The sequence below is a fragment of the Xiphias gladius genome, chromosome 8 (genome assembly GCF_016859285.1).
Source record: "Xiphias gladius isolate SHS-SW01 ecotype Sanya breed wild chromosome 8, ASM1685928v1, whole genome shotgun sequence".
Classification (NCBI taxonomy): Eukaryota; Metazoa; Chordata; class Actinopteri; order Istiophoriformes; family Xiphiidae; genus Xiphias; species Xiphias gladius.
Genome location: NC_053407.1, coordinates 21,132,574 through 21,148,520, shown reverse-complemented (window position 1 = coordinate 21,148,520; position 15,947 = coordinate 21,132,574). Strand labels below are relative to the sequence as shown.

General features: G+C 41.1%; 1 protein-coding gene across 1 annotated transcript in view; it reads left to right on the top strand.

The window, feature by feature from the left end:
- The first annotated feature begins 16 nt into the window (after positions 1 to 16).
- Positions 17 to 15,947, top strand: part of LOC120792740 (cyclin-dependent kinase 17-like) — a 32,829-nt gene continuing 16,898 nt past the window's right edge. The window contains exons 1-2 of the mRNA XM_040132047.1: positions 17 to 402; positions 12,224 to 12,372. Coding sequence (XP_039987981.1) covers positions 12,246 to 12,372 — 127 coding nt within the window. The 5' untranslated portion in view covers positions 17 to 402; positions 12,224 to 12,245. The remainder of the gene's footprint in view (positions 403 to 12,223; positions 12,373 to 15,947) is intronic.

Below are 15,947 nucleotides of genomic sequence, written 5' to 3'. Positions count from 1 at the left end.
GCGGTGGCAGGCAGGCAGGCAGGCAGGCAGGCAGAGGACACGTTCAAATCAGCCAGTAATCACCATCGTCCGTCACGCTGCCGTGGTCTCTCCGATCTGAAAAAAAAGAGAGAGAAGAAAAAAAAAAAAAAGCCTACGGCAGCGTTTCCTATTTTCTACCGGAGAGTGAAACTTTAAAGCCGGAGAACGAGCCATGCTGCCTGACGCTACAACCCCCGGACATAAGCGACGTTGAAGACCAGAAAGTAGCTAACACCACCCCGAAACCACAAAGAAGAAGGAGGAGAAGAAGCGGTCGGTGCTTTTTTTTTTTTCTTCACGCTCGAAGGGAAAGACGGCATCCGGCCTGAGAAGAAGCTCCGAGGTCGGGGACCCGGGTCGGAGCAACGCTCATCGTTTCTGGTGAGAGCCCTTCACATTTTCGGTGTAGTTTGCGTGGCTTTGCCGCTGAGAGACGGGTCGCTGAAGCGCCAGCGAGCCAGAGCGGCGCTGACTCAAGAAACATTTCCACCAACCTGCGCTGAAAAACGAAAACGAGCTCAACAATGCAGCAATGTTTACTTCGCAGCCCTCAGTGGGAACGGAGCCGTTGGTTGTGTGAGCTCTTCACTTTGTCCCACGCACCGGCGGCAGTGGCCGCATTTTTAGCTGAGCCAAACTGTGCGGTTAGCTACACGGAGCCTACATGGATGGCAAAGCAAGTTCAGGGAGGTTAATAGTTTGTCACCTCTGCCCCCATGGGTTCACCATTCGCGTCAGCCTTTGTCGTTAAATACGACTCAGAGCAACACAAACAGTCGGCTGCTTTGCTTGTCACTAAACTGTACGAGGCTTGGTCGTAAAAACGGAGATCTGGCCGGCTGCTCTGCGTGTATCATCTTGCATAGTCGCCACCAAAACATTCACACATTCGCTGACCCACATTTCAGAGTGGCCCTGTCTCCCTGGTCCGAAACATTTTTCGCCAGCTACCTGAAGACAACAAACTGTACCAGTCTCTCAACTCTCTCGCACAGTCCGTATTAACAGCTTTAAGCCTTTTCAGCTGCTGTGGGTAGGAAGGCCAGGACGGGAGCCTGCATGGGAAACAGTTTGAGCTGCAGTTTTTTTTTTCCCTGCAGCTTTCGGTGGATTCTCGTACTTAGTTCTTGTTCTGATAAGGGAGTTAAACTGTGTGTAGCGTGTTAGTGAGAGGAGAGTGTGAAGTTAGCAGGATGTCCAAAAGGAAGACATTATTGTTGTGGATCGGGGGAGTGTCATTGCAAACTGATGAGGAAGTTCATTTTGGCATGAAAACACCCTGGAGCCCATGTGGTTACATATTTATTGCCACCTTTGTTGTTCTCATGTTTTTGACTCCCTCATTCTAGTCTGCTGACTCACAGCGCGTTTGAAAAAAAACTATTAACCGTGGTTTGGCAATATGGTTGAAATCATTATCAATATATTTTCCATTATCCACAGACTCTATCTAAAGTTTATTGGACAACCTCGCTAAAACTAAAACAGTCTAATGCACCAGGCCTACAATTAAGCCTACTGTCACAAAGATTATAATGGTCAGTTTCTGTTTAAATTCTGGAAGCGTTGAGGTCTTGGTTTAATTTATGGTCGTTTTAGAGGCTATAATTTACAGCTCAGTTGAATTTTATTGCAGTATACTGAGAGGTGTTACCAGTATTTAATCCACCCTGAATCCTTATAAAAGGGAAGGAACAAATTTTAGAAACATTTCTAATATGATGCAGTACAGTTCAACAGCATCACAAACTACTAATTAACTAAGGTGAAACAACACCTTTCAAACTGTTTACATTAAAACTGAACATGATAAACTTCATGAAGGTACAATTTGTTGCAGGGCTGTTGTATTAGACTACTTTAGTTTTGGGTAGGTGTACCTAATAAACTGGCAATATGGTGTAAAACATAAACTTTAATAACTGCTTTTGTTAGTAACTTGCTGCAGAAACTAACATTTGGAAAACAAAAATATCTACAGCAATAACATAAAGGCTGCAGATTATTTTTCTTGATCTACAAGTCAGTTTAATGTCTGAAAAATGTCCATCAGAGTTATCTGAAGCCCAAGGTGATGTCTTGCAGTTTCTTGTTTTGTCTCACCGACACAAATATGACACAAATATTCTGTTTACTATCACAGAGAACTAAGAAAACCAGCAAATTAGAACCAGTTATTCTTTCAGCATTTTTGGTACAACAGTTTCCTGTTTAATGATTAGTTGATTTATCATCTAATTGTTTCAATTGTAGATAACATAAGATGATATCATTATGAGTCAGTGATATTGAGTCATTGCCTACTACTAGCATGAGAAAATAAAATTTGTCACGAGGACTGGGTGTTTTTTTTTTTTTTTTCATTTAAATTTAATTTGGAAAAAAAATGTTGTTTTTTTTTATACTAGTGCCGATATGATACCTGAGTTTCAGTCCTGACACCAAAACAGTACTATTTAAATGCCTTATTTCTTATTTAAATCAGTGTTTTTCTAAAGAATCCTTTTTTCATTTAAAAAAGAAACCAAACTTCTAAAATATTAAATGTTGCCTAGCAGCTGTACAGGAACTTTGCTTCAATAAATGCAGTCAGATACATGATTTAAATCAGAAACCATCTGATCAAAAAATAAGTAAAGAGTCAAGCATTCAGACCCAGCTTTAGACACTTTTTGGTACTGTGCAACAAAAACATTGGTCAGTACCAAAAAAAGTGATATGCCGGCCAGCTTGTCACGGGTTATAGTTTAGTGATTTTCTGATGGCTGAGTGAAAGAGCTGTGATAGCACATTCTCTCATTTCCTGTGAGGAGGTTTCAGTTTGACAGCCACAAGCTGTTTAGCTTCCTCGCAAGATGTGTGTCATTCAGGAGCTTCAGGAGTTGTGTCATTCAGGAGCTTCAGGAGTTGTGTCAGTTTTAGATTCAAAATACCTTGTGTTGAGCCTAGTACCTGCAGGAGGGCAGGGAGCTGTTTTTTTTTGGGGGGGGGGGGTGTATCCGTGTGCTCGTGTGTGTTGGTTTGACATGGGGTCGTTCCCTTGGTGAAGGCCTTGGGGATGGTGGTAGCAGAGTAACCCGACCTGCTGTGAAACAGCTGTAGCTACGTGGCGCTGATCCCTCGAGTCCCAGTGCAGATCAGATGATGGTCCAGTATGTGGATGGGTGGGTGTGGGTGTGTGTTAGCATATACATGAATGGAAGTGTTTGCCAGAGCTTCATACTCTACTTTTACACATGCAGTGAAACACAGAACAATTTTAAACCAAATTCCATCTTCTTTAATTCCTTGTCCCTGTCTTTTACTAATAGTGTGTGTGTGTGTGTGTGTGTGTGTGTGTGTGTGTGTGTGTGTGTGTGTGTGTGTGTGTGTGTGTCTGTGTGTGTGAGAGCTCATGTTTAAACGGCAGGCCAAGACAGCTGGCTGAAGGTTAATGTGTCACTTTTCTCTGGGGAGCAGCTGCTATGTCACAGGCACCACTCCTGTCTATAGATAGCCATGAATACAAACTCTTCCTCTTTTCTCTGCTGCATTACCACAAGAATTCTGGCAGCTCAGTCCCCTCACATGCAGTTGCCACACTAGGCAAATGCTGCTGCTTTCAAGTTTGGCCGCTTTCACTTTCAGATGAACAGAGAATGGCTCCCAGATTCTCTATCTCCGGCTGAATCTGGAAGTGTCTGCTGGTATCAGAGACCCCCCACCCCTTCAGCCTTGAGCCAGCTGGGCGAGAACCTGTTTGATTGAGTTATACAGTAATAACTTGCACCACATATCTGGGTCGTCATCTGCAAGTATTAATGTCTGAAACAGGTGAGGGACAAATATTGCCTTTTTTCCAGTCACTCTTGGCAGGATTTGTAGGAGCTGTCTGAACACTTGTCAGGTCTTTATTTGGAAGGAGACACTCACATCTTCATCCACACCAGCTTCGCATATTTGGGATGCATTGAAGTCTTCATAATTAAGTTCTCACTGGTTTAATAAAAAAAAAAAAACATGTTAAATCCCTGTGTTTGGTTTTTTAATTAGCTGAATTTTGAAACCCCCAGGCCCACTCAACCTCAGCTCAGAAGGTTGTTCTAATCAGGGACTGAGAAAGTAGACCGCTGTTCAACAGCTAAAAATGAATTACAGCTTCCATCTTAATGACGTTATCAGTTTTCCGTATAATTAAAAGCTTTCTGATTTTCTCACCACTCACTCGGTGGAGAGAATAAGGTTCCAAGGATGGAAACAAGTTTTGCCACAATGTTTTCTTTTTCTTCAAATGCATTCATCTATAATGGAAAAATGCAGACAAGGGCAGAAATGAAACAATTAGTAGAAGAGTCGACAGAAAATAATTGTATAATTGTTGAGTCATTTATCAAGAAAAAATCCCAAACATTTTCATGTTCTAGCTTCTCAAATGTCACAGTTTGCTGCTTGGCTGTTTTTACATCTTTGTAAATTGAGTTCTTTAGAATTTTGGTTGCAGCAATTTGAAGACATCACTTTGGACCCTGGGAAATTGTAATTGGATTAGGCCTGCAACTAGCAACTGTTTTCATTGATTAATCTACTGCCTATCACAATTTCTTAAACCCCTAAAATGACGTCTTTTCAGATTCCTTGATTCTAGTGCAGAACCCAAAGATATTCAATTTATGAAAAAAAGAGTCCTTACAGTTCAGAAGCTGAAACTAGGAAATGTTTGGAACTTTGCTTGAGGTATTACTTAAAGGATTAATTGATTATCAGCTAATTCGAGATTGATCAACTAATTGCTTAATTGACAAAATGTTTTGGCTCTAGTGGGGATTTCTCAATATCTTCTTACATTTTACAAGGGAAGTAGTTAATAGAAAAATACAAGATTTATGAAAATAATCTTAACTTGAATGCAGCCTGAGCACAGACAGAAAAAAGTTAGGAGCTGGTTTAACTACCTTAACTTCTTGCAGGGTTTCACTCAGGTGCTGCAACACTGTGCCTGGAATATAAGATGTCTGAAATTACTACAAAGGCTACTGAAAGCTGCTTGTGTTTGCAGTTTGATATGGAAACTGATATTCTGATAACCCCCATCCCGCTGTCTGCCCTCTGTTAGATAGCAGTCTGGCCTGTTGTTCTGTTTAACAGCCGTGAAAGGCTATCAGTACCTGCTGGCACAAGGATGAGTGCAGACGGGCAGGGAGGGAAGGCTAATTGTCGCTCTCTCTGATGCTAATGCTCCGCTCACAAACGAACACCAGGTGACTCGACTAAGGTTCAGGTCAGATGAGTCCGCGCCTGGGTGATTGTTTCCATAATGAGTCTGTGATAATCATGCTGCCTTTTGTCTAGAATAAATGAAGGGTATTCACATCTGTAAATATAATAATAATAAAGGCTTAACCGTCGCAATTCATGCCGGCCTTTCATCGCATTCATAAACTGTGTTATCATGTGAAGTGTAACTGGTGATCTAGATGTATTATTGTCATTTAAATGGTGTTTTAAATTTCAAAGTCATTGTTTAGCTCTTCATAACTTATTTCTGAGGGGAAATTAGTTTTGTGTTTTCTAATTGATAATAGTTGCAAATAATTCTTTATGTACTTGTATATTAAAATTCTCAGAAGTTGCCCACATTATGTATATACAGTATGTGAGCCCACAACCAGAATATTGATAGTAAAAGAGAAGGGGACGGTAGTATTTCTTTGACATATGTCTATGACAATGTCAAAACTACACTTGTTTAGACGTCAACTTGTTCAGTTACTCAAATGTGAGTATTTGTTGCTTTCTCTGTTTTACATCTTTGGAATTTTGACTGACTTTGGGTTTTGGACTGCAAGGAAGTGTTTAGCTGAGGTGGTATGCCACCCAGATCCTGACGTTTTTCATTTTGTGATCAATTTAGTAAGTAGATGACGGCCTAAACAACAGTCACACTCATTAAATATCTGGCATTTGCTGTGTGAAATGGTGCAGCACTTGTTTTCCCCTCAAGGTGAATGTTGTGTTTCATAAAACTATTCATTTTTTCTGATGTTTGCAGAGGTGGTCTCTGTTTCAGGCTTGGTGGCCTGCCTCCACCACACAGTAAAACACTCAGGGAAACCCTGGACAGTTTGTCAGGTAAAACAAGCAATCAGAAGATGTGACTTTGAGCTGTGAAAATTGTGACAGGTGTTTTTAGGGCTGCAAATAATGGTTATTTTCATTATTGACTGAGCCTGCAATTATTTTTGCACGTAATCTATTTGGTCTATAAAATAAAACAAAAAAAGTAAAAAAATGCCCACCACAATATCCTAGAACACAGTATGACTTAATAACGTCTTGTTTTATCTGACAAACAGTCCAAAAAACAAAAATATTGAAATAGATATAATATAAGACTGAGAAAAGCTGCAAATTCTCACTCATTGAGAAGCTAGAACCATCAAATATTTGGTATTTTTGTTTGAAAAATAACTTTAATGATTAATCGATTCTCAAAATAGGTCAATAACTCGATTAATTGGCCATTTATTGCAACACTAGTATTTTTTAATTTTATTTTTTTTTTACATTCTTTAGATGAAACAATAAATTAATCTTAAAGATTATTCAATGGCTGAAATAGTCAGCCCTAAATACAAGAACATTGCCCTCACAACACGGATTATTAATTTGTAGGCTGCTCTACAGTAACATCAGTTCTTCCTGGTGTCTACAAAACTATACTAAAGCTCAGTATACTATTAAACTGCAGCTACTAACCGGCAATATTGAACTTGGTCGTCTATTATATGACTGCAGGCAGTATTTGGCCACAGAGAAAGCTTAGAGAGGAGCAGGCCTGTCACTCAAGCCGCCGTAACCATAGCAGCAGGGTTAACCAGCCAGCATTCAATCTTATTGCCTGTGAGATCTGTTGCTGTGCGTCATTGGTCTGGCCAGGCCTCCTTCAGCCACAGGCTCTGGCTGAGGTGTCTGTTGTATTTCTTACACACACACAAACACACACACACTCGAACATCAGCACTGACCAGTCTGTCATCACTGCTCAGCCCTATGGACACAGGTGATGTGTGACATGAAAGAAAGCGTGTCATTGAGGATGGAAAATAGTAGAGAAAACATTCAAATATGATGAGACCCTTTGTGTACCTAGCCTTGATGAAGTTCATACAGATCTTACTGTTGAAGTAAAGCCTCACTTGGTGCAGTGTGTGGGAGAAGCATACCTGGTTGTCATGCTTAACACCGCACGGCGCTACCGTCTGTGTCTCCTGAAAAAAGCCTACTTTTTAATGTGCACAATGCAGCCTTTATATAAGGCCACCATAATGGAGCCAGCTCCTTCACTCATGTCCTCATTGTCATGGCCAGGATGAGAAAAAGCTGCTCTTTAGAAAAGCAAGGCTGAGCTCACTCGTGAATCATGCCAACAGTTACGCTTGTTCTCTGCTGCCTTCTGTGAGCAAGGCATCCAGGGAAGGAGAGGCAGGGGTTTTCTAGGACCCCCGTCCTCCTAATGGCAGTGACGGTGCTGGACCCTGGAGGGGTCACGGAGAGGTTGCAATCTTGCTTTTCCTGTTTCTGTGTGTGGCCCAGACCGCAGTCGCACCATAGCAGGGATCGTGGCTTCATCTAGCAGAAGTAGGACAATTGCACAGACTTCCGCAGTGATGTTGGCTTGTGGAGACCTAGTCTGGCATTGCCGGGGCTGCCGTGGGGAAGGTTGTTCCTCACAGCAGGAACTCTAATCTTACCCTTTTAGTAGCCCTCTGTTCATCATCAGCACAGTTACTGTTTGCTCACGGCTACTGCAGGAAAAGGCCAAAATCCATATGAAGCGTATGTCTGTTGTAATCACTGCAGCATCGATAATGCTTCGACCAACCCCCCTCCTGTTTTCTTGGCATCCACCTCTCTAAATCCTGCTTACTGTACTACCACGAAAACAGAGGTGGAAGATGCAATTTAGCATATAGCTGGAGATGTCAGAGTCTGTGATGTGAGAGTCATGTTATGGTGGGATTTGATGGCTGGTTTAGTGGATAAAACATTGTCAGGGGGGAGCTGCAGGAGTGGAGGGGCGTTGGGGTTGCTATAGGGTGTGAGATGGAGGGAGACGGAAAATCAGCATGCATTCCGTCTCCTCCTGTGCTCTGCATTTTCAACATGGAAAAAGCAGCGGGGTTGCCGTGGCAACAAATCCCGATTCAGCATGGCGCTCGGACCCTTCTACTGCATCCACACATCCCCTTCCCTCCTCCCTCCTCCTCCTCCCTGGCCACCTCCCAGCGGATCTGGAGCTCAGACCTCAGACCGGCCTACTTAGGAGAGCAGGGATGAGGCTCGGAACAGGGATCAAGTCCAAAGCTCCACACTCGATCCCAGAGCAGGAACGTGGGCCAGCGGATACGGGCGCACAGTAGACAGGCCCCCTTCTACTTCTTTCTACTGCTGTTGTTAATTTTCCATGAAGTTCTCAGAAAGTGATCTGTATCCACTGAGTCTGCTCGATAGTAGGTCATTTCCTGGTTGCTTATGAGATGTTAATGTTCCCCCTTATATCCTCATCATAAACATTCATAAATTAAGTTGGGATTCTGGATATTACCATGGAAACTGTAGAGAGAGATTGACTGCAAAAACAAACAGTATATGTCATGCCAGTTTATCCTAATTTGTTGGCACATAATCCTGATTTGAGTTTATCCCAACGATTGTAAACACATTATAGTGTTTGTTTGCCCAGAATAGTATCAGAACTAGGGCTGGAACTAATGATTGTGTTCATCATTGATTAAACTGTCAATTTTTTTTTTTTTTTTTTTTTTTTGAATTTGATCATGAAGTATATGTAAAGTCCACAAACTATTGAAAATGAGACGTTCTTAAAGCCCAAAGGGCTCTAAGGGTTCTTGTTTTTATAGACCAACTGTCCAAAACCCAGAGATATTCTTTTTACATGATATAAAACAGAGAAAAGCATCAAGTCATCACATTTAAGAAGCTGGAAGAAGCAAATATTGAGGATTTTTGCTTTAGTAAACGACTGAAACGACTACTCGATTTGATTATCCAAACTGTTGTAGATTACTTTTCTGTTGATTTACTAATCGATTAATTGACTAATTGTTTCAACTCGTGTTAATTTATGTTAATTTACATGCAAGTCCAAAACATGCAGTAAATCTGCTGTGGGCGAAAAAAAGGGTAATGAGTGTGCTTTTTCTATCTAGCGCAAATGATGTGGGCTGTGTGTAAGGCTGCAGCAGGAGTGTGGGTAATGCAGTGAGCTGTTCAGCAGATGACAGACTGCTTGCCCATACTGGAGCCGATGTGTCATGAGGCGGAACTGACTGATGTGAAGCTGTTATGACAGTTGAGTTGCTATCCTGCTTCATCTCGGTTCGTGGAATAATTAGATTGATTGTTGCTTGACTAAGAGCACAGAAAGGGAAGAATGTACAAATGTAGGATAAAAGTTGCACAAGACAAGATTATCATGTAAAAATATATATTCTGTTGAAAAGAGTGCCCTTTCCCTTTTACATTAAGGGGGTGGGACACACCAAGACACATCAAAGCTTGTCTACAAGTCTTGATGAGTAAAGCCATTTGTGGCTCCAGAGTCAGCGTAGGTTGGGTCTAAACTATAAGTTTGAAAAAGACAGAAATCTGGAGGGTTGGTGTTAGAAAGAAGCGATCTTACCAGATTTCTGTAGCCGCTCCACATCTCTGCTTGAGGCTAGAGGCTCAAGGCTACATTAGCTGCTGCTAGCATAACACAGCTGAATCTCTGACCCAACTGTCTGTGGTCGAGTTGCATCATGGACAATGCAGGCGCAACGTTTTGACATAGATGATTAGGAATAAAAAAGATGATATCTCTGGTTCTGCTGCATCGATTTAGATAATTTCTTTTTTAAAGTGTCCATCCAGACTCTTCTGATTTTGTATGAGTGCCAATGGTAAACTGGTTGAAGCTAAGACTGTGAAAATTTACCCAAAATTAAACTTTAATGTTGGATATGTGCTTTTGTCCTCTCAAAGAACATAGGCTCGACAAAATTAGATATAGTGCCTCTCTTCTCATTTGGATATCCTGAAAGTAGTCTTGCTGAGTTTGTGTCCATGGGCCTGATGAATGCATTTTTTTAGATTTTGTTTTTATTTTGCCTTTATTTGATAACATGACAATATAGAGAGACGGACAGAAAACATGAGAAGTGAGAGGGGTTGATGACGATAAATGTTCCTGGCTAGAATCAAACCAGGAACATCACAGCTCCATGTTATTTGTCCTAAACTACTCAACCAGCTAACAGAATCCAGGGTATACTTGTAGGTATTCCAGTTCAGATTTTTCTGGTACCTCACTGCTTTCTGTCACTGTGTATGATGTGTATAACGTATAAAGTTTCTTTCTGTAGTTTAAGCACTCCTGATCTACAGTTTGATATTTCATCTTTGCACTGTCCCAGTTTGCTTTGGCCTTAAGCCCAGTTGAAAAAGACGGTTGCTGCTGTCCACTGTGTGCAGGGAATGGGGACAGGCTCACTGCCTAATAAAACTTTTTTAAACCAGTCGCTGTAGCTCTAAAGTTACAGATGATTCAGGAGCTGCATGGCCTATTTCTCACCCCTGATTTTTTTTTTTTTTTCACGTGCTGAAACCAAGCCACCATGTTTGAAAACCAGTTTTGTTTGCTGATTGGCTGTCGCTGTCATCTGTTGTCATGTTTTCAGACTCTGTTAATTGCAATTTATTCACCACTCTGACTTGTTTCAAGTCAAATCCAATTTCCTAGTTTCGGCTGATGCTTTTTACCAGGTCTCCACTGCAGTAATAAAGAGCAATTTTGATTATTTGTTAATTATTTAAGTAATTTATCAAGAGCAAATGCCAAGCATTTGTTTGTTTCCAGCTTCTCAAATGTGAGGATTTAATGCTTTTCTCTGCTTCTTATCTTATGTTTGGAGAGATCACTTTGGACATTGGACACTTTGTGAATGTAAAGATAGACATTTTTCACAATTTTATGACATTTTAGACTAACTATTAATGGAATTCATAATTAAAAATAATTGTCAGTTGCAGCCATATTTTGAGACAAGACTATGTTTGTAAAACTTTGTAGTCTGCCATGCTCTTACCTTGTTTTTGTTATGTGTATGGGCAAAAAAAAAAAAAAAAAAGCCACTGACAACATGAAGTCTGAGTAAGGGTCACTTAAAATCATCAACGTTTAGAGAGTAGCTCTTAGTCATACCCTGCCTTGTTACAATGTTCTCCAAAGGCGATGATTCCTACTTTTCCACTATTTGATTCTGGCTGAGTTGATGTGTCTCTGGACAGAATTCATGCTGTGAGTAATATTTGGAAGACAAAAGGCTGTCATTAAGGAAAAGTTGACAGGCAGTGACATGTGTTTTCATGTCTGGTTTTACTCATCATCATCATCATCAACAACAACACAGACACAGGTCCAGATCTGCAGTTGTAAAGGAGTCATGATCTCTACATTGAGGTCACAGGGAGAGGCTGCTTGTAACCTGCTCCTGCCAAACATTCCCAAATATCTTCTGTCTTGGTTTGAAACCCTTTTCCTCTCCTCACACACATTATTTCACACACACGGAGTCTCTAGCTCTCAAAGTCAGTCACTCTCATGCACACAGTAAATGCAACTGGAATGTGTGATGTGGACTCAATGTGGCCCAGGCTAGTCCTGATCCATTCAGCAGCAAATCCCCCTGGTTTAGGATTTGCTTTTACAGTTCGGTGTGCCAGGGACTGTATTCTAAACTCACCCGTAAGAATCTCTCACCAAGTTGTCATGTTTTCCCAGGGCGAAGAATGTAAAGTAATGTGGCTGAATGAGCTGAGTCATAATTAACGTCAGAGTGCTGATTGGTCTGTGTCTTTGTGTGCCCAGTCAGATACCTGGTGATCTAACCATGTCTTTAGTTTCAGTTTGGCTCTTGATGTGGGATTGTGAAAATGCCTGCAGGCGGACCAGGTGTATTCTTTTGAATTAAAGGCAGTTTACATTATAGCTTTTGTCAGTGAAATGTCAAGGCCCACTTTAACACCTACAGCTTACAGAGAGTGGCAGTATTCTTCTGTAACTAAAACAAGCTGTATCTCTTCTTATCCTGGTCTTACATTGGTTACAACCAAAACTCAGATATTCATTTTTTTTTTTTTTTTAACTTTTTGTCATCCTCAGGCCTCCCCTTCCCGAGAGCTCCATGGAGAAGATGAAGCGGTTCAAGAGACGTCTCTCTCAGACACTACGAGGCAGCCACACCATCGACGAGTCGCTGTCTGAGCTGGCAGAACAGATGACCATCGAGGAGAACGGCCTGAAGGACAGCGGTGAGCTTTACTTTAGTGACTGTAAATGTTGACATGTATAAGGCTGCAAAAATGAAATATACAAGTATTTTTCATCTCTGTAAATTTCCATTAGTTCCTCGACATAATAACACAAATATCTTTGATGATTTCATGATTTTAGACGTGTACTTTATGGCCATACCGTTCCCATTGGAAACCAACAGTGCCATCATGACTTTTGCAGAAAAATGATTCAAAGGTTTAGTTAAGTTTATTTGACACAATAAGAGGGAGGGCCCTAGGTCACAAATATCTTCAACATGTGAAGTCCAAGGCTATCTATTCAAACACCAGACTAATGTAAAATTTCCAGCACATGCATGTCAGAAATGGATTTTAGTGGCTGAATTTGAATGGACTGCATATACAGTGTGTGTGTGTGTGTGTGTGTGTGTGTGTGTGTGTGTGTGTGTGTGTGTGTGTGTGTATAGTATTTTTATCCAAAACCAATAACAAGTGTAGTCTCCTAAGCTTCAGCTCACCGCAGCAAACTAAACAGGATTTTAAACTTGATGATTGGATATTTCATAATGAAATGCACCTTTGGAGTCATGGTTGACTCTTGTTAAGCTTTTATTTACACAGTCTTGAGTTTATATCAGATAACCAGATATTTTTAACAAAAGTTGCTCTTCTTTTGCACTGGTAATTCAGCTGGGAGAATATTATGTTCATCCAATCCTTGGGAATCTGGCCAGTCACTTAACATTAACTATTCGGAAAATTTTACAGAAATAACTCCTTCCACTTCATAACTTTGTATTGACTATGGTCGGCTTGTGCGACATGACTCTCTATTTAATTGTGTAGAGATACACTCTTCTCTACTCTGGCACATACCGTAGTTGGTTACATCATTCATTTGGATCCTGCACAAGGTTGTGGCCTTCAAGGCGTCACAATAAAAAGCGGAGTGGCACAGCAGCTTATCTCTGCTGATATTCATAAAATCTGCTGGGAGCATGCCTCGGTGTGCCACCACATGGTTGCCATGGCGCTCAGGGTCTGGAAACATTCCAGAGTTTCCATGACATCGCCACGGCAACTTGGATGACTTGGTGAAACCAGCCAGGCATCTTGATGCAAACCCCCCCCTTTTTTTTTTCCATCTTTCAGCCCTTCTTCTGTTTTGGCCACCCCAAACTTTCTCTTCCAAGTTTCTTTAAGGCTTGTCCTCAGTTTTCCTCTCTTGTCTTTTGTCCAAAATGAGAAGTGTTTTCCTCCTTCTTCAATCAATCAGATCTTCCAAGTCTGCCCCTCCTCCCCGCCTCCCTCTGAGAACTAACTGGGCTTTGTAAAGAGCTTTTTGTGTAGTGATTAACACCAGGTTTGGCCAGAGTGTTCTGTGCTTGGTAAAAGGGGACACAGAATTATGTTGTTTGTGTGTGTGAGAGAGAGCTTGCAGGAGGGGATTTTAGCAGCCTGTGTAACAGTAAGTAGGGTAGAGAGGAGACAGAATGGAGTAGCCAGATGAGATGTGATCTGAACTCTGCGATTGGGGAATGCGTTCTGGTCCTGATCTGATTATGTAACACTCATAACTCAGGGCAGCGGCAGCAGCAGCTGCACGGAGATAAGGGAGAGGTGGCATAAGGACCTGGATATTACAGGGGGGCTGTGTGTTTTTCTGTTTTTACAGGATATCTAGGAAATTCTCCCCATACAGTACTGTGCAAAAGTTTTAGAGGATTCTTTCAAAAATAATGCCATAAATAATTTTTATTTTGAAATTAACATATACAAAGTGCACTAAACAGAAAAAACTTGAATCAAATCAATATTTGGTGTTACCACCCTTTGCCTTTTAAACAGCCCTTGTTCTCTCAGGTACACTTGTGCCCACTTTTTCAAGGTACTTGGCAGGTAGTTTGTCCTAAGTATCTAGGAGAACTTGCCACAGTTCCTCTGTCTCAGTGTCTTCTGTCTCTTCATGTAATCCCAGACTGACTCCATGACGTTGAGATCAGGGCTCTGTGGGGGCCAGACCATCTGTTGCAGGACTCCTTGTTCTTCTTGTCCGTATGCTTCGGCTCATTATCACGCTGCAGAATGAATTTGGGACCAATACGACGCTTTCCTGGGTAGTACTGCGTGATGTTGATAAGAATCTAAAAGTCTAAAGTGCCTGTTGCACAAGAAATTACTTCTAAAACAATAAAAGCAAACAAACAAACAAAAAAAACACCACTAATTGGTGATGTGGCTTGTAATGTATGACATACCAAATATGCCAGATTTACACATCTGTGCTGGCAAAACTGTTATATGAAATTTATTTTATCCTTGAAAAGTCAGCCTGAGTCTTGTGAACTTAATTTTCATGATAAGATTTAAGTCAGAAAAATACACAGAGTTGGTTGACCCTGGAGACTGGAGGCCAGACAAATCCTCGAGCTGTGGGGGTAGGTTAAGTGATGCCTTGGCTTACTTACTCTCAAACCTCACGAATCTTGTTAACTGTTTATTATAGACATTGTAGATGTAGAATGAAGCATGACACTACAACTGCATGTCCTATTTCCTGCCTCTGCTTTATTTAAGTTTAAGATACATGACAGGACGGTTGCCATGTTTTTTCCAGCTTGACAATGAGGGCAAGTGACTTACAGCCCAGTCAGGGGTGCATTTATCTAATCAGTTGTAGGAAGGGTTGCTGTGATGTCTCAGTGAAGGAAAGCAAATCCATTCATCTGTTATACAGCCCCAAATACCTATTGAGGTTAGCAAGGCTATAGTCACTGAGCCAAAATTTAGTTTTGGCTTTTTAATTCTAACTCTCAGTGAAAAACGTCAAAATATTTGGATTATTATTTTATTTTTGCTCAGATAAAACAACAATTAAAGGGGCTATATGTAAGTTTTTGCTATTGCTACATAGCCAAAGTTAGCAGACAACATGTTGCGAGTTCAGTATCGAACTTCATTCCTTTACTCGCTAAGAGCTGTCTCCAGCATTGGAAAGCAACATCAATGTTAACTCTTATTTAACTTCTATTTCAATCTCTTCTTTTCTTCTACTGAGGTTAGCATACTAACCAGCCAGCCCCGCCCCCATCCCGTCTCATACTACCACTTTGTGATAGTGAGTCACTGTAGCGTCTAGTCAGACCTCAGTCCAACATGAGAGGATGAAGAAGTAGCGCTGCCCAGAGGGCATATTTTAACCTCTTGTCTTGTAAACGAAACGATGGCTGAAGCTCTTGGCAAGTGACCATCACCTCCAACACTGCCACCACCACCCGCTCCCACCAAGAAACTACGTTTCCAGCAGCAGAGAAAACTTACATATAGCCCCTTTTTAAAGGGTATATGTCCACCAGTCTATATGATTCCCTTTTTGCCAGATTCACTTACTTATTAGCCTCTATGGATAAAATCCTCTATCACGGTATATGTGATTATATAGCTGCAATGTTAAGCTGATTAATTGCTAATCAGAAAATTATCAATTTTCTAATTTCAGGAACAGTTTTTACAGTAAATTAATCATTTTGAGTCAATTTTAAAGAAAAAAAAAGCCAAATTTCTTTGGTTCCAGCCTCTCAAATGTGGAT